At 43.7% G+C, this 25,805-nt stretch overlaps 1 protein-coding gene across 1 annotated transcript in view; it reads right to left on the reverse strand.

The window, feature by feature from the left end:
- COL23A1 (collagen type XXIII alpha 1 chain) overlaps positions 1–25,805 on the reverse strand; it is a 175,207-nt gene that overhangs the window by 27,654 nt on the left and 121,748 nt on the right. Inside the window, exons 3-5 of the mRNA XM_069868948.1 lie at positions 18,046–18,090; positions 9,650–9,657; positions 5,747–5,773 (exon numbers count right to left, since the gene is read on the reverse strand). Of these exons, the coding sequence (XP_069725049.1) occupies positions 5,747–5,773; positions 9,650–9,657; positions 18,046–18,090 (80 nt within the window). The remainder of the gene's footprint in view (positions 1–5,746; positions 5,774–9,649; positions 9,658–18,045; positions 18,091–25,805) is intronic.

Consider the following 25,805-nt stretch of genomic DNA (forward strand, 5'->3'; position numbering starts at 1 on the left):
GCTTCTTTCAAGCATTTGGTGCCCAATTGGGTTTTGGATGTTTTTTTTAGTGTCCAGCTATGAGAGAGGAGATGGCCTCTGTGGTGGGAATGCGATTTTGAAAGCAGTAAGCAGTTGTTTTATAAGAGTATTGACATTTCAAGCAAACACTTCAGCCTCTTACTGCCTGCCTTTATATTCTTGCCCCACCAGTGCCATCCCTGGTCAACAGCTGTTGTTTGGATTACCTCTCTTCTGTGGTTAACGAGCAAATTTCTTGGTTTTGTTCTCATTTTCCCTCTGCCTACAAGCTAAGACTTGGTACCACGCAGCCCAAATGCACTGGAAACAAAGGTGCAGATCCACCAGCTGCACTCGCTCTCGAAGCAGGGAACCAGAAGAAGACCAGCAGGAGAAGCCAGAAACCAAAGCCCTGCTTGAGCTAGGTATTGGGTGATGTTTTCCACCATCCATCCTTGCAACTATCCTCATTGCCAAGCCTTTCCCTGAGTGAGCCGGCTCGGGATAAGGCAGCCAGCTGGGTCCAAGCCATCACCCAAAAAGCAGTGCATGTCCTGCATTAGAAATCTGCTGTGCAGAAGTGTTCTCCTTGCCATTTTTGTCAGTACCTTCACCAGGGTTTCCTCTTCTCCCAGAAGGTTTCCTCTTCTGGAAGCACAGAAGATAAACAAATGCATCTGCAATTTCTCTGCTGGGTGGGATATAAGGCAACTTTTTATTGTGCCTGTGGCAGAATTACCTCTAAATCAAAAGAAAAATAAACAGCTGTCATGAAGAGCTGGTCTTTACTAAATCATTGTCTCCACATCAGAACACCAGTAAATGGACATAGCAGGAAAATACGCTGGATCTGCCGTAAGAGGTTTTCCCCTCTGGGCAAATAAATATGTGAATTGGCTCAAAAAATGATATGAAAATCAAATGAAGAAGACTAGAACTACAAAGTTTGCCTTGTAAAATGAATATTTGTTACTTCTGTCTCTTAGGCTCCTACTGGTAGAAGTATGTGTGCAAATGCTCCTTAAAGTCAGAATATTTATGAGTAAAGATACTGAAGAGAACAAACACAGGACCAAATCCTAAATTAGTTATGAACTTGATGAACCTAGTTAAGAAAACTAAATAGGCAGCTTACCAACACAAATCTTCATTTTGGGGATGGATACCAATCACACGACACAGTATTTGAAAATTTCTGAGCCTAGCAATGCCAGATGTTAAACATGATTTTTTTTTTTTAATTCTGTGCGTTCACGACCAATCAAAATACCCAAGTAATGTAGAGGCGCTTCATGTCTGTGCATGAGCTACCACCCAGGGTCTAGAAAGCATCCGCCTACTGTGAAAAGAATGGAAAAGTCTGAGATCCACACGCTCTTCCATGCAACCCATGAGGTCCGACCACGTAGTGCAGTCTCCCATTTCTCCCATATCTCACACAGGATTTCTGGCAGAAAGAGTTAAGCTACTGCCTGTTGCTCTGGTTTAGGCATCGAGCAATTCTGAGTTACGCACAGCTCCTTCTGCGACTCTGCTGGGCTGCACCATGAGCGTGCCCAAGCAGAACTCAGAGATCATCTCATAGATGAAGGCAACTCATCAAGTCATCAGGCAGCCCAATTCCAAGTTACTTCTACAGTTCTCCTGTAAAAGCAGTTCATTATTTAATGTCACATCTGGTTTTCTGGTGTTGCCATTTCCAAAATGCCTGGTGAAGTGCATGTTTTGGAGCCGAGGGACCACAATGGGATGGAGGAACTGCCTCCAGGAGTGGGATTGGGTACGTGTTTCTCATTTCATAGAATCATAGAATAACCAGGTTGGAAGAGACCCACCAGATCATCGAGTCCAACACATCAACCTGTCATACCTTTATGGGTCACACACAAACTGCCTGCACAGACATCCCCTTGCTAAGTCATCTACACTAATTAAAACTCTTAATTGCTGAGGGGAGAAAACCTGAAACACTGTTGGTTAGAGCCAAGGTCTAGAATTGCCACCAAAGCCACTGTTACACTGCTCCACTGCTCTGGGGTCGTGCAAGTCAAGGAACCAGCATCCCTTCTCCATGTGCTCTTCCAACCCCTCTCCCAGACATCAGCTCAGAAAAAAAACCCCAAACATTTGGCTTCACTTTATGTCTTGAAAATTAATTAAAACCAGAATTTATCATCCTTACAAGCTGATTTCCGGCTACAGGCCTTACAGCTGACTTCAGTGGGTAACTCTGGATTTACAACACTGAGGCCAAAGGAAGACATTAGCTCACTGTGCAGGGCTCCCAAAATAAAAGTTTCTGAAGATACTGAGCTGCTTCGCTCCAACAGCTCTTCAGCGTAAGGTGAACTTTAAATAAATGAGAATGGCCTATGCAAGAGTATTTCATTTTCAACTGAGCAGTTACTCCCTGAAAGGTGTTGAGCAATGCCTGTGTTGTGCCTCTGCTTTACCTTAAGTCCATTAATTGATTATATTGGTGCAGTTATTAGGGAAGGATGCTACTACTCAATATTGAATTATTTTGAGCAACAAGCTACGCTGCTTCTAAGCAGGCAGCACTTGAAGCCTTTTCTCCTAATTTCCCAAAGAGTTCCTATCAGAAGGATGATGCCTGGGTTCCTTCAGACAACATGAGCATCTTACAAAATTCAGAAAGCAAAACACTATACGCCAGAGCAATGAAATGAATAACACTCTGCTCAACTAAAAATAGATGTTAATATGCCAAAGAATGTATAAAATAGGAGACAACTCTGTTTCATATCACACTTTTTTCTGCACAGCCTCTTCCCTGCTCTGCTTTTTATTAATGAAGACGTGCACATGAACTAATTCCCCTCATTAATCGACTTCATTTTTTTGGTTTCTTACCACTTGAAGTGACAACCCTCTATTCGGGATGTCACGTAGCGGTGCAGCAGAGACTGATTCTAGGGATGGATGACTAGCAGAAGGGCATGAAACTCTCAATGAACATAGATTTCGGCTTCAAAAGGCACCTCCAGTAGATGGGAAGAGGGAAGGGAATGGGTTCTAGTGAACCGCAAATGCAGCATTTCATTGGAAAGGAGAATTATCATGTAGGAGGACAGCTGAGGAGTTTGAAGGCAAGTAAGAAACCAGCTCCGCATGGAGCAGGGGAAGGGATAGGGCGAGGCTGCTAAAAGCGTCACCCAGCCATTGGTTCTCCCTGCTGTACATTATCTGTCTCCATTAAACAGCTTCATAATGCAAAGAGCCGTCTGCACTGAAAGGTCAGCTGCAAAACCTACTCCAGTTCAGCTCTTCCATCTGCTCCTCATTTTTCTCTTTTTTCCTCTAGCCCAGATGCAGCTGCCCGTCCTGCTAACGTAAGCAGCCAAAAGCCCCGCTGCATCAGCCCTCGGCACAGCCAATCTCCCTGCTCCCCTCCCAGCTTTACGAGGGCAAATGCCCCCCGACACGCTGACGCACTGACAGAACATCAAGTCGAGGGGAACCGCTCAGCAGCACAGATGCTCCTTGCCGCAGAGATGAGTCCCAGGGGATCCCAGTCCCTCTGGCTGGTCCTACCCAACAAGGAACACATTTCTATTATCGCAGCGGCCACACATCTGCTTTTCCTCTGCTGTAGTGTGCCCTTACGCAGAACTGAGCTCAAACTTCGGGGCTGTGCTTCAGTTTGGGGATGGGCCGGATGGTCTTTTAGCAAAGGCTGAAGGTATCATCCAAATTTTCCTCATTAATCTCATGTAAAGACTGCTGCCCTCTCTTCAGAAGAGCACTGCATCTCTAATAAATCAACGGAGCCCTGTAATCAATCTAGTTAGAGGGGAGAAGAGAGGAAGATAAAACTTTGGGCAACATTAACATCATTTTCCCGGTGCAGATGTGGCAGCAAAGCTGGAGGTCACTGCCAGTCCCTGATACCATCCAGGAGAGCCAGAGCTGCATCAAAATCCCTCACTGGGAGCTGGGACTGGCACGGTGCCGGGGCTGCCCACGGGGATAGGCTGGGGGTGATGCTCCATCCTAGGGGAAAGTCACTATTTCCTCCCAGCGCTTCTGGTTTTCAGAGCTCTGCAACTAAACCACAGGCACAAGCTTCACCAGGAAAGACCAACACAGAGAAGGGGACAAACCTGATAATCCAGAAGTGGTCAGCCACATCCCACAAGAGCAGAAAGCCACCCTAAAACTGCCTTTAAACTGTCTGATTAGAGCGAAGTCTCCCACTTTAATATCTAATAAATTAAATGCTTCATTTCCAAGAAGCCATTCGTGCATTTGTATGAACTGTCTTGCTCCCATTGCTCTGCTGGGGTGGAGGGGGGTCCTGCTGCGGGCAGGTACCGCCTGAGGGAGACAAACCACCGCTCTGTGCCCACCCCAGGAATCCTTCCCTGGAAACCAGGAGTCCTCTTTGCTCACAGCCTTCCCCACTGCTCCTTCATCCTAAACTGAATTTATTAAAATCAATCGGTGGAGCGGTGGATGCTTTTGTGTTACGGGTGCTATGGCAGCACAGGCTTGTTCTGTAAAATTATCCCAACCTGGCATCTCTCTTCTTCCAGGGCTAGAGCTGCTGGGGAAACGCTGCTGTCTTCCCCAGAGAGGCTCACAGGGGTCCAGGGAAAACAAAAACTGAAAACAGCTCTGTATTTCCCTTCCAATCCTCCTCCCTTGAGCTCCCAAGTCCATCACACACAGAAAACTCAACTGCTGTTTCTGTGGTTTATGGGAATTCGGGGGAACTGGGCCAGGGTATGAGATGGCAGAGACAGAGGAGAGTTTTTCTAATACACTCTCCTTTAGGGTAAAAAAAAAAAAATCGAAGAAAGGGTATCAACCACAGGAAGGAGAAGGCTAACTATTTTTCTTTACCGTATAAATGGAACAGCAGGACAAAGAGCCAAGAAGCTCCTTCCAGGACATCAAGCAGTGCAGGACTCACTGCACCCATTCAAAAAGCAGGAGCAAAGCTGGAAATGTGCTGTGAACGTGGAGGATCTCCACAGCGACTTTTACCAACCCGTTATACTGACTGCACGCATGGGAGTCACTTCTTGATAAGCCATTAAGCCCCTTGGAGCCACCCAAGTGCATTATTGTGGGCTGAGGGAGCCAGCCAGCAGGCTGCAATTTGGGATCTGGCCAGAACAAGGTCACCCTCCTGCAGAAAGCAGCTCAGAACCATCAGCAGCCTCAGATTACCAGCATTAGCCCTCCCCCAGAAGACACCTCCCTCTAATACAGAGCTATTTCAGTGGTGCCCGCTGGCGTGGGAAGGGCAGCACATGCTGAATTGCCCTTCTGAGCCACTGCAAAATCTCTCCTTGCTGACAGGATCTGCAGGGCACCTCTGCTGCCAGGGAAAAATTTTTGGAGATGGGTGAACGAAGACCTATCTCAACACCTCAAGTTCTTTCACCACCATCCCTAAATTTGGCCACCTACAGCCAAAGTGAGTGGGACAAACGCCAAAGCCTTCACTGACTTTGCAGTCCAGCAAACTCTCAGGCAATAGCATTAGTAATACCATGAAAGGGCTCAAGTATTTCACCTCTATAAATATTTATGGGAGAATTATTGCACAGACTCCTGAGCTTTAGGGCTAAATCCCTCAAAAACTATCACTAATGAACAGCGAAGGAAAAAAAAGAGGAAAAAACACAGGCAAAGAAAATCAAGTCTCATGTAAAAGACAGAGGACCGTGGAGTGTAGATTAGAAGAGAATAAAAATAAAAAGAATAGCAGAGTTACCGGGTAACCATCGCGTCCTGACTGCCCCTGTGGTGGGTGAACAAGTGAGATAACAGGTCAGTCAATGCACCCGCAGCAGCACGACAACACACAGCAGCAGGGAGAAGTGTGGGGCTGCAGGCTCCCCAGCCAATCCCAAGACTGATCTCTCTCCAGAGAAACCTCTAGGGGCAATTTTCCTGTCAGAGAGGTCACACTTATGGCATAGTTTCCCCAAATTTTGACCTTCTGCTTTGCTTTAGCTACTTACCAAGGCTTTTGCCAGCTCATGGCCATCCCTGCTGCCTGTGCTCAGTCCCTGCTGCCGCGAAGCCACAGATGTGCATGATGCACGCTAGATCCTGGCTGTATGCTTGACCCAGGATGCATGAACTGAGAGGTATGGGGAGGTCCCCAGGTGCTGGGGAGAGGCTGTGGATGTTGTGGTGCTGCTGAGCCAGCTCATCTGCCCAGGAGCAACCTCTGAGCTTCAAACTCCATCCCAGCACTTGATTCAATTAGGGTTTCCCACTCTTAGATCTATTCATTTCCTCACGGGATGCAGCTCTCCCAACTCACCTCTAAGATTCACTTAAGTTTGCAATCAAGGAGAAAGAAAAGCTGATGCTACGGGGAAAGACCTTACTTAAGTTGCTAGTAACACCTGCAAAATCAGTAGAATAAAACACAAGCCATTGGGGATATTTCACCTTTTCTGCTCTCCTCGGCAGCTTCCCAAAGGCATTTACAGCTCGACCTGCCGTTAAACATGAGCTAGAGTAGAGGAGCCTGCTGCAAGCCAGACGTAAGGCAGATTCCTGGGAAGGAGCTGTTAAGTATTAGCTGGTACACAAGTAGGCAGTAAAGCAAGTATCTGGTTCAGCAATGTCATCTGCTACCAAAACCATAGGTTATGTCAGCATGCAGTGGATATAAAGTCAGATTCATGCACTTGTGGCATGAAACAGCTCTTGCAGCCCCCTTGATACCACGTACAGGGGTTCTCCCTTCTTGCTAAGTGCCCTTGAAGGTTTCAGTGCCTCCTACACCAGTACTGATTCATCCAGAAACAACACTGGCTTCAGCAACTACCTATTTAACAAGTGACAGTCTTCAGATAAACTGTGCAGTGAGATTTTTATGGAGATATATGGTACTGGAGCACACACAGATAAATAGGAAACGCTTGTAACTCCCAGCCCTTGCTCACTGGTGATTTCCCCGGCCAGCATGCTAATACATAAAGTGTTTGTTAATATCTGGGACCATAAATGTGTAATTACAGTCTGTGGTAAGTCTATCTTTCAATTGTAGAAATTTCTTACCCAGCATGTGATTTTAATACCCTCCAAAACAGAGGTTTTATAGCACATCTCAGCAGAATACCCCTTACTCACAGACGGGATGATCAATCATCCAACAGGCGCAAATCCTGTACCACAAATTCTAATAATTTCATATACACAACTAGCTTATGACAGCCAGAAAACAAAATACCAGAACAACTGCTACTAGGGAACAACAGAATTGAGGATACGGTTTTAGCAGAGTGCGATGCTGTACATGTAAGCACTAATCAATTCCTTATGTCCAAAATCAAGAAACAGAAGAAACTAATAGAGTTAAATACAGTATTGTTGAAATAAAATAATATTGTGGTTCTGTGGTTCTAGGACTTTTATTATATATTATGTTTTAAGAAGTCTCTGGCAAATGCTACTTATGCTAAAAATGCAGGTTTTTTTTTTTTTCTTTTAAATGAACTCAACCAGGAGTTGTCTTTTAAAGAAGGGCAAGGGGAGATGGGGGTGGGGGGGAGTCTTGTTTGTGTTAAATCTCCCCTGTGCTCCGTTTGCAATTCAATAGTGCCGTGGGAACCAGGAAATGAAACCAACCAGAGACAAAGAAAAATTAATAGTGCACCATATGCTGCCTACGTTGAATCGCATACAATAAAAGTGAACAGACAACACACGTGAGGAAGCATAACCCAGCCGGCTGCGTGTGGGCTGATAACAGCCCCTGAGCACGAGCAGAGCCGAAACAGTTACACAAATGCATTTTTAATAAGCCAAAACAATTTAATCAAGAGGAAAATGTCCCATAATGGATGTATGCATGGAGTTTCAAACAGGCAGTATCCTCATAATTTGTAATCTGCCATGGAGATATTCGATTTTTTTAAAATAATTAAGCTAAATTGCATGAATTGGAGAGAGGAAAAAAATAATTATCACAGGTAGAAGTCCTGTGGGGACTGGTTCTAATACCCCAAAGGGCTCCTCAGCCACACGTGCCTGTGCTCAACCTCAGTGGATGCTCTCCATGACCTCAGGATCTTGCCTGATGAATCGACTGTGATGCAGGATTTGGTGGAGCAGGTGGACACCTGTGCTGCTGGGGAGCAGCGCTGAGCTCAGGTCCAGGGACGTAAGGATCCACTTCCCAATGGTGCTCCTGTGGTCCGTGCCCTACTCACCAATATCTCAAAAACCCACAAAGTCACTTTTATTGTGTGGGTTGGAGAGGCTGTGCTGCAGTTTTTAGCTACAGAATATCTACAGGAAAATGAATTTACTGACAGACTACGTTTCTGGATGCAAACTAACAAGAGAAATTCATTGTTTGCATTTCTCTAGCCAGAACCTTGGATTTATTGCTAATGCTGGGCACAGCTTTTAGAGCAAAAGCAAACAGATTTCCTCTAAGAATGACAAAGCCAAAGTTGTTAAGTCTTAAATTTTCCTCGTTGCTCATTCAAAACCTGGCCAAACAATAATTTTCTCAAACCCTTCTGAAGCCTTTACGCTAAAAAAATGAACATGAAATAGAAGCACAAATTCAAAAGGATGAAAACCTCTGACTAAACCCGGATGAAAACCTCTAACTAAACCCATAGGCAGCACTGTTGAACCCAGGAGAACCAAAGGCACTGTGACAGCCCCCAAGCTCCACACGCATTTTCCTTTTCACTTTTTAGCTTTTAAACAGATGTACAGAACTGGAAATTAATTAGCCCAGGAAGAGTTAGCAAATTTATTTTTCCTGAAATGATCCCTTTCAACCCAGTGAGACCCTAGAGGAAGAGAATGTCATGAAGAAACATCTCTGTTAGTGCAGTGATGGAGAAGGAAACACGTGGCTGCAAAGAGCCCCTCCACCTCCTTCTTATTTGAGGGAAGAAAGGTAGAAAACCAGAAGCACCTAATGCCATTAATTTCTTTTTTTTACAATCCCTCATCAACTTGGAGGGCACAAAAAAAAGAGTTTTCTCACTCCAAAACCAGCAGGAGAACATCAGATTTGGACGTGGTGGTGGCACAGCCAAAAGCACGTCTGAACATTTGGAAGGAGGAGTTGACACATTTTCAACTATTACCCCTTCAAACAACAAATTCCCCATAAATTTTCTGGTTGTGTTGGTAGGAATGCTCGTTATTCTCCCCAAGACTTCAAAGAGAAAAGCAAACAAGCTGCAGCCTTCCCTCTAGCCCCGCTTGTGAGGCTACCAAACCCATATTAAATGATGGAAACACAACAGATAAGAAAAGCAAGACAGAGTTTTAGAACTAAAAAAACCCCACTAAAATATTAAAATATTAGTACAGCACTCTTTCTGCTAAATGCAAGTAAACTATAGAACTCTTTAAAGGGAAAACTTTTTTACTGAACCTTTTCTGGGTTTAAAATTCCTGGAAGTCCCTCAGGGTAAAAATTAAACATTTTAAAACTTCCCCCCTACTCTATTTGTCTACAAAGGCGGAAAAAACCCCAACCCCAAATCAGCAGCATCTGGTACCAATTATGCTCCAGACACACCTCTACCAAAAAATGCTGTGCTTTAGCAACGACACTGAAAGGCAGGGGAGGGAGTAGGGGAAACCTTAACTTTGTTGATCCAACAGTAAAATCCACGATACTTACTGCAGGTCCTGGAAAACAAAAGAAAAAAGAAAGAAAAGAAGCCATTTAATTACAAAGAAATATAACCCGATAAAACAGCAACATATCAGGAACCAAAATTGAACAATTCATATTTTTCAGTTCAGTTCCAACGAGATGACTTTCCAGATACACTTAATACCATCTGCATCCTCTTGGAATCATAGAATAATCAGGTTGGAAGAGACCCACCGGATCATCGAGTCCAACCATTCCTATCAAACACTAACCCATGTCCCTCAGCACCTCGTCCACCCGTGCCTTAAACACCTCCAGGGAAGGTGACTCAACCACCTCCCTGGGCAGCCTCTGCCAGGGACCAATAACCCTTTCTGTGAAATTTTTTTTCCTAATGTTCAGCCTAAACCTCCCCTGGCGGAGCCTGAGGCCATTCCCTCTCGTCCTGTCCCCTGTCACTTGGGAGAAGAGCCCAGCTCCCTCCTCTCCACAACCTCCTTTCAGGTAGTTGGAGAGAGCAATGAGGTCTCCCCTCAGCCTCCTCTTCTCAAGGCTAAACACCCCCAGCTCTCTCAGCCGTTCCTCATAAGGCCATCTCACCCATGGTGCTGGCACGGCACTACTTACAGGGTGTGTAAAACCACCCTTGTCCCAGCTTTTCCCCAGTGGGACTCTGTTCCTTCACCCCTTTGTGAGATCCAAAGCACCAGGGCACATTGCAATGCATCACCTGTGTTCAGGGCCCAGGGCATCACTTGTAACTGCTACCAGGAGCAAGCAGACAGATACGGGTGGAATCTAATAATCAAAAACTGAGGTTTCACCATGCAGCTTATTTTCCTTCACGTTGTGCAAGAAGAGCTGAAGATGTACTTGCAAAAGCCAAAGGAGCAGTGCAGGGCTGGGGGCACCTGGCAGAGACGTTGCTACAGCTGCGACAGATCCCAAATATTATGGTCATTTGGTGCCCCCCATCCCTCCTTGACCTCAAAACTCATCACTCAACCCCGCGGTCCTGCATCACCTCTATGTGGCCCCTGCTCAAGGGCTTTGCTGTGCTCAGAGGCAGATGGTGGGCTGATGCGCAGCGCCTTAGATCCAGGGGAAAAATCCATCATCTACAACAGGCTTTGAGCACCGGTGCCACAGTCTGATGCTGGCCCATAGAAAAAATACCCTCCTGTGTTCCTCTGCGGGGTAAGAGTCTTTGCTGCCTGCTGCACCAGTTTCTGCAGCTTTCCCACCCCTTGCCCAGGTTGATGCTATGTGGAGGTGATGGTGAACCCCTGACCCTAACTCAATCCACATTGCACTCCTGTTTGTGAGGCAGCCTATAGCTCTCTGTTTGGGGCTTCTTCATGCTCTATTTCCTATCTGATTAAAACCAGAAACTCATCACAATTAAAAAAGAAAAAATGTGGGAAAAACTAAAACGCAGAGGAAAAAAAAAATCAGCATGTTTCATCTATATTATTCAAGAACATAAAACAAGCAGCATATTACAAGTCAACACCTTTCCAAGGTATTTAAAAATTGTTCTAAAAATTAGAGCATTGAAAAGTTGAATAACAAAACCCAAAAGAAGATTAAGAACAAGGACAGAAAGCATGTAACAATGGGCAGTGCCTGCTGCTGAGAATTACCCTGATAACCTGGGTTTGTCAGCTTCAGCTCCACACACAACCGAAGCGTCTGGCTGGTGTGGAGGGAAGGAGACAATCTCCAAACCTCCCTCCATGCCCAGAAGCCTATTTTCTTTAGCGCTAAAAGTGACAGGCTCTTAGGCTCTCTTTCTTTGGTTTAATTTCTTATGAATACAGAAGTCGATGGCTCTGAGCCAATTTATTAACTGGGAATCATAAACCTGATTTATTAACTCGCTTACGCCAAGCTACCCACAAAAGCCCCTTTGTAGAAAAGTCAAAACTAAGCCTCAAATAAGAAGCGGTCAGGAAATTATTTTAATATGGGATTTAAATCATGTACCAATTATAATCTCCTTGGAATTCGTTGCCTTTTTCCTTTTCTCAGCTACTGTTTTCTCCCAGCATGTGCACACAAGCGCTCTTTTAAAATGCTTTCCTTTCAAACACAGGAGTCAAAGTTGGATGGGGGTTTTGTGGATGCGGCGTGGGATGTTCTCCATCCACATCAGTGCAGTTACATTAATCTTTAGCTATGCTGTTGGCCGAACTGGGCTAGATAAATCTTCATTGAGGCACAAAGTTAAACCTATTAAACCGATCTTTTCTCCTCCTAAGTACAACATAACTTTCTGGCTTGCTCAACACGTTTTTTCAAAAGCCTGGCCACAAAACACTTGTTTCCTATGGAAGAAAGTAAAATATTTTGCAAGCCAACAATAAATAAAGAAGTTAATCGTATACCCAGGGGCTGGCCCCCGCCCAGCCATCTCCTCGAGGCAGGCACGTTGCACAAGACACCCTCTTTTCAGAGAATTATACCAGAATTTACCGCTAATAATTTTGACTAGTGAGAATCAGTGTGAGAACCTGAAAGGAAGAATGAAAGCTCTTGGAAACTCTTACTATAACTAATAAGGGTTGGAAACAGCCTTTGTGTATTTAAAATTCCACAACAATTTAACTCAGGGGCTTATTTCAGAATGGAGAAAGACAAAATAACCTGCAAAGGCATAGGTTTTGGTCTACAATTGATTTGTTGTAAATAAGGGAAACGTGTCCATGCTTTTCTATGATCTGCAGCATAAGTTACTGCTACACTGCTGGGAGCGAGAACCTAGTACCGGAGCCTGCAAGGGCATGGAGATACTTGAAAACACTAAGAGATTCCTTAATAACATGAACAATTGTGCTAGTGGGAGGTGAAACCAGAAACTCATTAAAAATAAATGACCCAAATTTCTTGAATGACTAAGATTGATGTTATTTTGTATATCCAAGGACCCAGCAGATTACAGTGGCATCATCCTCAGCAGTACAAAAACATATGGGAAGTGACTGGACACAATCATTTATTTCCAAGTATCTTTGCAACTTGTGAATTTTGGGATAAGCTACCATTTCTGTTTAATCTGAAAATCATTTGTCACACAAGTTTGCCTGCCGTAACAGGAGATAGCACTGTCAGGTGGCAGAAACAAAACTAGCCAGTCCTTTCCAACACCTCAGGAAGAGTCAGAGTGGACTTTGCTGCTGCCCTTGATGGGCAAATGACCCTCCCCAAGGTAACACACACGCATCTGTGGACACTTGAAGATGTAAACCCCCATAATTAAAAAAAATGTATAAAACAGCTATATTAAAACATATGTGTGAGTATTTACACACACAAAATATGTGTATACATACACAGAATTATTAATCCAGGATGCTATAACAGGAGTACCTAAGTTATGGGCAACAAAGAAGGACAACAAGTCCTATAGTCATAAGAAATTGCAGATTGGCTCTGCATCAGTCTGAAAAAGAGTATTTGTCACTGCCTGTTGACCTTGGTATTTGTGCCTCAGCACTGGTGCACGTAGAGAATACACTCTCCTAGCACAGAGGGTAGTTATTGAGAGCAAATGTGGGACAGGTTAGATTTTTCCTAAACTTCAGTAAAAGCCGAAGCAGCCCTTGGGTATGAGGGTGTGTGTTTGCCATATACCATCATGAGAAACAGAGAGAAGGAATGAAAATCCCCAAATCAGTGCAAAGTTCTGCATGATTTACCCACATGCACATGTGCTTTCTGAATAACAGTCACCATATATTTACCCCTGTCCACAGAATCACATGGCCAGGGAGTGTGAAGTGGCCTTAATATATAAAATATGGGGTTTAAGTATGTGTTGGGCTGAGAAAAAAATAACATTTCCCTGCATAGAAATTGCTTTGGTTTCGTTCCTTAAAAAGAGCTTTAGATTCTTCCCTGTTCCTAATCAGGATAATTTTGTAATCAGAATAGCTATAAGAAAAAAAAAAATACTTTGGATCAAAAAGTTGTTAGAAGTTCAAATTAAAGAAACAGTTGTAGCATAATGTAAATTTAGAAACCAAGAGTCACAAGGAGTGGGGCAGAAGACTTTTATCCCATTTCAACAATTTCAAAACATTTCCCCTACAAGTGTTTTTTGAAATGGAAAAATTCTGTAAACAAAACTTTTACTGCCAGAAACAGCAATTTTGCCAGGTCAGCATTTTCCAACGGAATAGCATTTCAGCAGAAAGTGCCTTTCCAGGATTACCTGTAAGGGAGCTTTCGTGCCTCAAAAGGCCAACGTTTATTCCCTTCTGCTGAAGCTGAGCTGGGTTGATTCAAACAGGTGCTACCCAACACCGCAGCGATCAGCTTTGTGTGTTTATACCCAGAATCAGTGCTTGCACCATGTGAGGAGAACAAAGCCACACTCAGAGATTCCGCAGACTTAGCATTTCAGGGGTATTTTCTCCTGTTATTTCCTCCCTTGAAGGATTTTGAGGTTCAGATCAGTTTTTGGATGAATCCTCAAGCCAGAGGAAGAAAGCAGCATGTCATTACGAGCATCACCTCCCACCATCTAGTTGTGAAAAGACTTCAAATGAACACTTTAAATAAATTCCCAAATCCTGGTTCTGATTCATCCATCCTTCAAGAACACCCTGGTATGGATTGATCTTTAAAAAAATAAACATAAAGCCCCAGGAGAGCTGTGAGGCTGTACCCAATCCCACTCATGTAGCACCAGCTGGCAGCAAGACGGGAAGAAAAACCACCCAGGTCCTCTGCTAAAATCCATGCTATTTCACAAACGCTCACTACAACACTTGAACTGTGTCCTCACTGGGACGTATCATGTTGAAAAAATAAGCTAACATGACATTAAACATGATTTTGCCTTTGGCATGGAAAGAGAGCTGCATCTGAGACACGCAGGCTGGCTGTCAGGACCAACCACAACAGCTAGTGCTGCAAAACCTTCCTTCCACCTCATGCTTAGAGAAGGCCGCAGATGCCATTTAAGACTGTGTTAAAATGTGGTTTTCATTTTATATACCATTTCCACAGGTGGGAGCGTGTGAATCCTCAAAGCTGTGCTTGCTTTCTAGTTGCACAAGAAACTGTTGATGCTTGTGCGCAGGAATAAGGATGATGTGACCTCTGTGTTGGTCCTGGTTGGATGGGATGCAGCTTGGGAGATGCTAGAGTGGAGGAGGGTGCAGGCATGGCCATCCCAGGGGACAGATGAAGGACCATGCTGTGAAGGACGCCTCCCAAGAGGTTTCTGCTGTGAATTTCCTGGCTTTCTGGTAGCAACAGCAGAATAAATTGGTTTCTAAAAATAACATTTTCCTCACTGGTAGCACTCAAGTGAATGTCAGTGCAGTGACTCCATCCTCTCATCCCCTTCCACAGCCACAGAGGCTCTTCCCATGCAGCCAGATGGCAGCTGGAGTAAATAGAATGAGTTGGATGGAGCCACTTGACTCAACTACTCTTTGGTTTGTTTAGCTGAGCTGGCAGTGACAGAGATGCTCCCCAGGTACCTGGTCATCATGTTTGAGGTCAGGGAAGAGGTGACAGCATGGATGACCGTGCCACCACGGGAAGCTTGAGCTACCACCAGAGAGGCAAAGCACAAGTGAGGGCAGGGGTTTAGTGCAGCCTCCGCTGCCCACAGGATCCCCAGGGGGGAAAGTTGTGTTTGTGGTTCTCTACAACAAAATAAACTAAGCCAAGCACAGAGGCAGGGCTCCAGAAGGATCCATCACCTGCCCTCAGCAGCTCCGCAGAGGAGAAACAGGAAGGCAGCAAGGGGGGTTTGGCCTCACAATTTTCTAAATGCTTTTTGAAGCACATGCAGCCAGGCTCATCCTGCTTCCAAAGTGTCTAAATAGCTATTTTTTTCCCCTAGAATGGTTTAAAATGAATCTTTTATGGTATGGTGCCTTTCTATGGTAGAGAGCAGTTGTCTTGGTGTGCTTTCAGGATGATGAATTCATAGTTTAGAGAAACAGAGCTGTTGATTTATTTATTTCTGTTTAAATTATATGAATCCATCACAGCAAAAGAAAAAAGTAAAATTCAGTTTTGGCTGAAATGAACAGGAAGGTGTGATTGAAAAGGGACAGAATGATCTCTTAAAAGTGTCTTTGTTTGTTTCTAAGAGATGGATGCTGAACGTTTCAATATGAATCAGAAAAAGTTTTTCAACGTGATCATTCCAACAATTGCCAGAAAAAATCTCCCCTTGGCAGGGCTGAGCCCTGAGCCTCTGGCTCTACGACAGCATTTTTCTGGAGGCTGTAAAGCTATAACCACACAGGGTCCTCGGGGCGGACACTGTCATACTACGCAGACAAAGCTTTTTCCACATTTATCAGCTCTAGTGGAGGAAGGAGGACCTGGTTTATGTGTGGTCAGGTTCTCAAACAAACATAGAAACACGTATTCAAGCTATCTATGAAAACAAACACCTGGCAGCTCTGCCAAAACCAATATACAGAGGGACGTCTGCTCTCTGCATTTCTATGTGCAGAGCAGAGGAGCAATCCATGCTGCATTGCATCAGATGGACTTAACTGCTGAGCTCTATTGAATGCATCTTTGCATGTGATAGGGTGCATGTGGTTTTCTGCTGCACTTTCCTTGATTTTCCTCCACAACTCCAGAAACATAAAAATCCCAAACCCAGTTGTTATTAATTACTGATTTATTTTATCTTATTTTATTTTTTAATTTTATAATGCTTGTTTTCCTGCTGGTTCTGCATTGATTCCCTGGCAACTTTCCGGGTCATCAGAGGGATGCTCAAATGGCACTTGTGGACGAGCCACAGCACGAGGGCAAACATTGCATTTCAGAAGCTCTTGAGTGAAACAGAGAGAAGGGAGTGAAGGGCAAGGACGTGCTTGAGCTCAGTACTACCTCCCAAATTTTTGTATGGGCTAGAGACACACTTTGGACAATGTGTACATAAATGCCTGCATACAAAAATCATACTCATTGGCTGACCTTGGTTCGATAGGTTGGATGCTGTACTCCACTAAGGGCTTTAAGGAGTACAGTGATATTTTAAAAACAACCACAACAAAAAAAAAAGAATCAAAGCTACCTGGTGGCTATTCCTACAGCCCAGCTGCTAGGAAAATGAGGTTTAATGAAGCTGGAAAGGATCCACCCCTGACCCCATGAGTGCAGTACTCACCCCCCTTAGCCATGAGTAATCCCTGAAGCTTCAGGGGCAAAAATATCTCAGACAACATAGAATCATAGAACATAGAACAACCAGGTTGGAAGAGACCCACCGGATCATCGAGTCCAACCATTCCTATCAAACACTAAACCATGATGCACTGTGAAATGCCATCAAGGGAAGAGAGAAAGGAAATGCCTGCCTGCTTTCCATGGAGACTGGTCCATGGTCTGCAGCACAAACCCCCTGTTTTCCTTTCCCCAGAGTTAAAAAATTGTTTAAAATACCGGTGATTAGAAAGTTATGCTGCCTGTTTTGAAAACCCAGCCGTGTATTTGCCATAACAACAGGCAGCAGCGAACAGCCTCCTCTCTAAGTAAAAATCTACCCGGGCCCCATTCATTCTCTCAGTGCTCAAGAACCTCAGAGCTGAGGTGCGTAAAATTTCAGCTGCTGCTTTCTGACACACAAAGCAAACTGCGTCCTGCTTTTTAGGTACTTTCCTGTCTGACTGTTTTCCTTAGAAAGAGCAATGCCCACTGCATCCCTCCCTCCTGAACCGCACTTCAAACCTAACAGTGGGATGTAAACAGCGCTTCTTCCCAGCTGAAACGGAATCGGTGCTTTCTCGTTTCACAAGATAGAAAAAAAAAACAACCCTGCCAGATACCAAAATGACAGAGGCATATAATTAAAGCAAACAGTTCAAATATAAATTCCCAGTGAGGCCAGTCTGTGGTTTCACCTGGGCCAAGGGTGCACTGAGCGCTCAGCGAATGTTGCCTCGGGCTGGCAGCTGAGGTTTGGTTATCCCCAACTCCGAAACGCAGACACCATCCATCACATGTGTGGGATCAGCAGGCAACGTACGGACAACCACATGCAGGGAACAAGCCACCGCACATGTCCCATTGAGCATGCCTTCGGGGTTTCTATATTTTTGTGCTAATTTACAGTCCCACTTCACTGTTGGATGGGATAATAACGGGTCTTAATGCTACAGGGGAGAAATAGAAAGACTGACACAACATACAACATCAGGGGGTGTTTTGAGATTGATTTTTGCTTGTTTGGGTTTAGTTGTTTTCTTTTAGTTGTTCTTTTTCGTTTGTTTTTTTTTTAATAGAAATCTTCATATCCAGCATGCAGGGGTGCGGGAAGCCCCCATTCCCCAGCCCATCTAATGAAGGTCACCAGCATCATTATTGAAATGTTCCCACCCAGCCCAATGACACCCGTGGGCTTTCTGGTGATGTCACGAGGGAAAGGCAACGCTTACCAGGTTCTCCACGCCGGCCAGGCTTCCCCCGTCTCCCAGGAGGGCCTGTGAAAAGCAGAAAGCAGAGGGTTAGTGATGCTCGACAGGCAGTGGGTTTGGGAAGGGACCTGCCACATGTCCTTCCCTTCAGATCTAGACCATCTCATGTCTTCCCCCCGTTTCCCCACTACCAAGAAAATAGTAGGCTGCACATACTAAATACCACTTTTTTTTCACAGAATTTTGGTGACAAATCTGAGGCCAGGCTCCTTGGAAAGCTGCAAAGCAGGTTTTGAAGTTACAGGTGTTGCCCATAAATTAGAACAAAACAGGTTTAAATGCTCCAGAGCTCTGGAAAAGACTTTGCAGAGTAGCTGGCAGACCTTCACACTCCATGCATGCTTTGCATGGCTGATAACAGTCTTGCAAATCACAATATTTAAAGCATTAAAATGAGGAATAGAAACCTTTTGCTACTAATCATTATCTGAGCCAGAAGAAGTGCCAGCATGGACTGGAAAACCAGCCTAGATCTGATCATGTACCTATGATTTCAGGCTGAGGTTTCAAATATAAAACACTTGTACTCTCAGTCATTCCTGTCTGGATAGGTAAGTGATGGATAAAATAACACAAATAACAAAATACTCTTAATCAACAACAAAAAAGCACTTAAACAACAAAGATGGAGAAAAGTGCTGCAGCACACATTGAGCACCGAGGTCTCCAGTGAAGCTGGACCATCATGTCCTTTGTGCTGTGAGCTAACGTGTTGCAGCCGCTTGGCTCGAGCAAGGCTTCCCTGACTTGGAGCTGGCAGCATCCACACTCCTGCAACACGCGTGTTGCCAGATGAGTACAAAAAGCCACTTTTTGTAGCCTTCGTAGCAGCAGCTCAGCCGGCTGCGGGGGAGCATTTGCTGGGTGACAGCAATGTTAACAAAAAGCAAGAGCTCACTTTTTATCTGTGAAACTACACTGTTCCCTTCTCCTTACGGCTGCTTTTTGGGGTTTTTTTTTAGCTTGAAAAGGACAATAAACAAAGATCATTATTAAGTATTTCTGCACTCCTCTCAAGATTTCCTTCTGCATAAACATTTCTATGCCCAAATGTGTAAAATTGCACCTCCAGCCACGGTCTAGAATTCTTCTCCTTAAAGTCAGGATAAACTGTACAGCACTCCCTCTTCTTGCTCCAATTGCACATCTCAGCAGACACCCCAGTCCTCGCAGGGGAGATACAGCAGGAGCTCCACGCACCACACACTCCTCTGGGTGCAGCACATAGATTTACAAGAATAGTGTGCTTATGGCAACCATGAGATAAAGCAAAGTTAAGAGATGAAAAAAAAAAAAATGTCCATTCTCATCTGTTTTACTTGTTGTTTTTATCTGAAAGCAATTTGGTCAAAAAAAGACTACTTTGGTAACAACATCTAGAATCCTGCTGCCGTTCCATAGCTGAATATGGAAACATCTCAAAGGAGAGGAAAATTTTAGTGATGATAAAAAGGAAGAACATTACACCCAGTGCTGACTTTGGGCAAGAATTCTAAGTTGCAATCCTGTGATGCAGATGCAGGTGAGCAAAAGGACAGAAACCTCCCTGCTCCCCACAGCAGGAGGAGAGCATGCAAGTCAGTAACTGGCATCAACACCGTCTGCAACCTTGCCCTGTGCAGATGTGAAGTCCATGGTCTGCATGATTGGGAAAGATTGTTTTAGCAATTCCAAGCCTATGTTGGGGGGTCAGCTTTGGATACTGCAAAAAAGACCTGAGCTTAAAGTGAATCCGTATTCCACCTCTCATTTCCAACCCTTTAAAAAAGACTTTGATGGAAATTAAGGAGGCCTGGGAATTCATTTGAAGATAAATGTTCACTGTAAACTGTTACCTAATGACTCCATCTCCTAAGGCCGTGCAGTCTGATGCTTGCTCAATATAATTAAGATTTATGTTGCATTAATGTCAGTTGGGTAATAGCTGAGCCTTTTCTTCTAACCTTGCCAGCTCTGCTGTATCAGTTCTGGAAGTTCTTTATTTACATTATTATGAAAGACAGTTTTGGAAAGGAGAGTGAATACAAAGCGTAAACCAGTCTATTTTTAAACAACTTGTCACGTTCAAGCTAAACAGTCTTAATCTAGGACATAATATGCAATTTCTGACACCACCATAAGCTTTCCAGTGAGATGAGAGATTCAGTAACCCAAAGACAAAGGAAGAGAATGGATATATTGCTATTTGGAAGCACTGTGAGGAAGAACAGATGGGTGCATCTAAAGCATACCTACTCAGAAACAAGGTAAAAAGCTTATAGTAAGTAGACTCACTTGACTTAGCAGTTCTGCTGAGTAGCAGCCACTTTCGTCATCTACTGTGGGCAAGTAAGTGGAATATTAAAAATAAAAACCACTTTATGGTTCCCATAAGATATCGTTCAGATCCAAAAACCATGTACCTTTTCATAGTGCAGTAAACTGCCTCTGTTTGAGCTAATTCACCTATTGCAAATTGGGTAACTGCAAATCAGTCTGCTTAATGAACTCCGTAATTCCTCAATACCAGGAAAAAAGGTCTATGGCATTGCGTGCTTAATGTCTTTTTACCCTTCTAATCAAACCAAATCTGGCTTTGACCGATATTACCACAACTGGGAGTCTATATCACTGCCTCCTGTCCCTTCAGCTCGGTGAGCAAATTCCTCCCTGCCTTACTGTTGGGCATAACAAGGTAAATCAGTGCTCATCAGGGGTGAAGTGAGTTTAAAATGCCAGCAAGAAAAAAGAGCCCAGCAAAAGCTCACTGAAGTGAAGACAGCTGATGCTTTTTAAATGTTAAGCCAGTGAAGCACATTTTTACCCAAGAACGTGGGTAAAAGTCTTGGTGGCACCAGGCTTACACTATCTTTTCACTCAAATTTCTCCTACATATCACTCTTTTCCACTGAGAACATATACGCAGAAATATTAACCATAAATCTATGCCCATCTCTTTCTTAGCCACGTGCAGCTGAGGCTCTGGGGACTTTCACGGCAGGTACAGTGATACAAAAAAGTGGTTGGGAACAACATTCAAGTAAAAACCTAGGACAAGTGAAACGAAGAGAAGTGAAATGGTATCTTTAAGTCCGAGGACTTTTTGCCATCACAAGTAAGACACAGTGAGCTGATCACGTTGCGACCTTGTAATTATAAATGTTGAGGTTACTCTTAGGGCTTTATTTTCTAGATGAATTCATACCTTACTCATCGTGCTAACATGGGATCAAGTTTTACACCATTTTAGAGGGTCTATCTGCTTGGGATTTTTTGTGAGCTTGAAATGGTTTAGACCCTGTTTTCCCTTTCCTCCCTTTCAGCATTTTTCAGGTTGCCTTCAATTTATCAGTGTTTTTTCAGTTAAAAATGAGTCAATCGGAAGAATAGCTTGAACAAATTGGTTGGTTCAGCCACTCATAGAAAAGCAGATTTTTTTTTTCTTTTCATATGGCTTTACTTAGAATGAAGGAGAACTTCGCAGCAGCATACCACAGGGTCTGGTATTGAGCACGAGGAAACCACGGCACTGGTCTAGCTGGCTGCTCGTGCACAAAGGCCAATTTACTTTCTTATTCCCTAGGGAAAAGGTTTATGGTTCATGGGCAGAAGTCAGATTCTGTGATGCTTGCTCAGCTGATACTCATCAGGTATTCAAGTCGGGCTGTGGGCTCCGAAACCACAGATCTAAGATTAAACAGTTTTGGGTCACAACACTGTGTGAACCTTTTTGGCTTTGGATTCCAATGGACCCAAAGATTCCAAGCAAATAGCAGATGCAGATTAGAAACATGCAGCATCTACAATCTACAGAATTTTCCCAAACAAAACAAAAAATAGCTAGATTCTTCTCAAATTTGGCCCAAGAGCCCCAAAAGCTCTCTGAAATCCTGGGCTATATTTATGCTGGTAAAAAAAACACCCAGAGTGAAACATCTAGTTGCCAGCTGAGGAAAGCTTTTTGCAGCTCAATAAATGATCCAGTTGCTTTCAAGATACAGAACAAGCAACAAATTATTTTCCTTCTTATAGCTCTACGCAGCCTTTCTGAGCGTGGATGCACACAAGCATCCTCCTTGTTGGGGAGCTGTGCTCAAACTCAGGGAAGGAAGCTCCTGCTCCATGAACCATCCTGGAACATTGATCTTAATACTGGAATGATAAAGGGGCAACATTTCAGGTATGTTTAGGCTAAAGCACCTCAGGACCTCAGCACTAAAGGTTTACAGCCTCAAACTCATCTACAGCTGCGCTAAAACGAGGGGTTCCCAGTGAGAAGAATGGGACGGGGTGCACAGCTGGGGAGGGGCACAGTCTTAACTCACCTAATACAATGCAGACGAGCAAATCCAAGTCTCAAATCTAACATTCACCACCACCGATAAACGGCCTGCACAAAGTATATTAGCTTGAGGGGTACAGCTTTTCAAGGCCAAAAGCAAATTTAGGGTGTTTAAGGGTTTTTTCTTAATTGCATCCAACTGAGGCCCTTCTTCCCCTGGATGGATGCTCATTGCAAAAGGAAAAAAAAATATTCCAGCTCATTCAAAGACTGAAATTATATATACATGCATGCTGAAACCAAAGCACTGATTACGCTCCATTTAAAACAACGGAGATAGTGCTTCTTGCTCAGTGCTCTGGATTCCCCGCAACCCTTAAATCATTTTTCCTTTTTCCCCCACACCCATAGACAGTTTCTTCAAACAGTCAAGTGCATACAGCTCTTTTGTTTAGCCACCAGGGCATGAAGATAAACTGAATTTGAGATATAAATTAAGAAGTGACTGGAATAAAGCCACAATTGCACTTACATCAAACATGGGATTTTTCCCTCTTGTTATGGCTGGTCTTACTCAGGCCGTTCCCAGATAATGCGCTGGCACAGCTGCGGCGCAGCGCAGGGCAGCAGCAGATGTAAAGCAGTATAACCCCCTCTATTTTTAAAACAAGAGGGTGCATATTTTGGCAGCTGTGGGGGCTGCTATGGGCAAGGTATAATAGAAAAGTTTTCATGGCAGATTTCAATTTCCCACATCTGCACCGAGACATCTGCTTCAGTAAGAGTCCTGGCCGGAGATAGTAACCTCGAAAATCTCAGAAAGTAAGTGTCTAGGCACAAACACAAACACGTATTTGTTCTCATGTTTCTTTATGAGAACAGTGACCATCTTTGTGCATCGGACCCATATGCTCCTACACACTCAAAACACCTAAAAAGGTTAGAAGACATAAGAAAGTCAAGGTCTCTTTTTTTCAGAGACTTACTGATTAGCCAAGTCAGGCACAATTTCATCAACACAAATGTGGAAAAATAACACAGACTCCATTTGCTGCTATGAATGCAAGATGGAAAACCATGTACTGATAGAGCTGTGGAACAGAAGCGATGGCAAACTCACACTAGAGTCCTCCGGTAGCATTTGACTGAAATCCATCACCTTCATCGTATCTTCAGCACTAGGTAACTTAAAGCACCACTGCCTAGAACTGATGAGCAGATACTCTCAAGGTCTGCTTTCTCAGAAACCATTTGTAAATTAGGTTTTGTCCTGCTCAAATAATTGCTAACACAAAGCCGCCTCCAGGAAGAAGCAAGAAGTCACCAATGACCAAGTTGCACGGGGTTATTCAGCAGATGGAGAGGAGCATTGCTCTGCTTGAGTCACTAAATTTGCCCCTAAGAAACACCAGCCTGTTTACAAACACAAGGAGCACATGCTCATACTGGGAACACTTCTATAACATAAGATAGCTGGGTATTCCTTGCTGAAATAAGATAACTTTTTTTTTTTTCCAAGAACTGCAAGACACTTCTATAAGGTAAGCAATTTAATGAAGCACTTATTGCTTCCTTTGGTTTTCAGTTACAATCTTACATTTAAACAAGCTTGACATGCTGGATTACAAAATCTCTTGTGAAACATTTAGATCTGACACAAAGTACTTGGGTTTTGATGAACTGCATTTTTGGAGCAGGAAAGTCTCAAAGCAATGCGTATTATCTATTATACAATCAGAATCAGCCATTCCAGAGCCAGGATCCCACAGCAAAAAATAAATAAGCTTTGTTGCTTCCAATATTATTCAATATTCAGAAACTGCAAGAGAAGAGAAGCAAGTCAAGACTTTGAGAGCAGCTGAATAATGTGTTTTCTCACATATCCAGAAAAGATCCCAGTAAGTATAGAGAAGTATATACATAAGAGACTTTAAGCAAACAATCACATACTTTGTATTTAAATGTTATTCTTGCACGAACACATTTCCAGACACAGTCTATGGTTAATGCCCATTTTGGCAGGATTTTCCACCCTCTTTGTTTCTCAGCTTCCTAAAAAGGAGAGTGCAAGCTGCCATGTGCAAGCCATAACGCATCGGAGGGATGGGGCCAAGCCCATCCTAAGAGCCAGTCCACAGTGGTCATACTAATATCACCAACAGATTTCATTTCCATGTTACAAATCAAGTTTAACATAAGAAAATCAAATTTTTCCTGTTTCGAAACCCATCCAACACTGCACTACTACACGTCACAATTTCAGCATCTTTAAAAAAGCTGTTAAATTCTTCCTCCTGTGGTGTTCAAAAGGAATATTTTTCTTCTGTTTAATCCTCTCTCCTCCCCTCAAGGTTTCTGCACGCAGAAGGCATTTCTTCCACCTTTTTAAAAACTACTTCTTTTCCACACATTGCCCACAACCAACAGCATCTTTAAAAAGAGAAAATATCAGGAATAGCCCATCAAACAAATAGAAACAGCTCCAGGAGCTGACTTTGTATTTCCATTATCTGCATTAACTCTGGACCAGGACTTCCTGACACAATATGCTTCAAGAGATGGAGCAAAAGCACATCTTTGAAACAAAACTTACACAGTAAAACCGCTTCCGCTTAGGATATATCTGGGGAGAAAAACACCATAGCTAAGGATATTTTCTTCTGCAATGGTACCAGCAAGCTACCACGAGCACACATACATCCCAGCAGATGCTGCGGATCAAGGGAAACTGAAGAATACGACACTGGGGATTTAAGTTTTTCTCTGAACAGGCTACAGCAGCCATTTGGTGTTTATGTGCTCCTGGCCAATTTCAGCATTAAAAATACGCTTTTAACGGAGTGAAGTGGTGGAAGACGGCATAGGTGATCCTCTTCCCAAACACCCCAAATAAAATAGATGTGTGAATTCATACTGCTCTTAATTATCCAACAAGTCGTCCATCTACGAAAGCAGACCATCTGCCCACAGCCAGTTGCTGACACAAAGCAAAAAGAGAAAATGAAGTCCTCTCTTGCATACGGAGCGACTCTTCTCTTAGCACAGCTGTTTAAGGGACTTCTTGGGCAGGGATGGGGCATATGGCTTCAGGACACTGTATCTCCCCAAGCACCACATGGGAGCTAGAAGCATGAACATGTGTAGTTATCTCTGAAGCCAGGTAATTAAGCTAATGGTTTCAGGAGAGGACTTCGCAAGATGAACTATGATGCAGCATATACTAGTATGGCAGATGATTACTGACTGCCTATTATTCAATTTACTGTTTGTGCCAGTCACAACACAAACAAGATAAATGAACTTTTTGAGAATGTAATTTTAAGGAGACATGATTCAGCCATCAGGAACTCCACAATCCCTGTAAATATGTCCGTGGAACAATGCCGAGAGACGTACTCCAAGCAGTGCTGTTCAAATGCCATTCAGCACACAGGAAAGGGCTATTATTAACATTATCGTG

The sequence above is a fragment of the Phaenicophaeus curvirostris genome, chromosome 15 (genome assembly GCF_032191515.1).
Source record: "Phaenicophaeus curvirostris isolate KB17595 chromosome 15, BPBGC_Pcur_1.0, whole genome shotgun sequence".
NCBI lineage: Eukaryota > Metazoa > Chordata > Aves > Cuculiformes > Cuculidae > Phaenicophaeus > Phaenicophaeus curvirostris.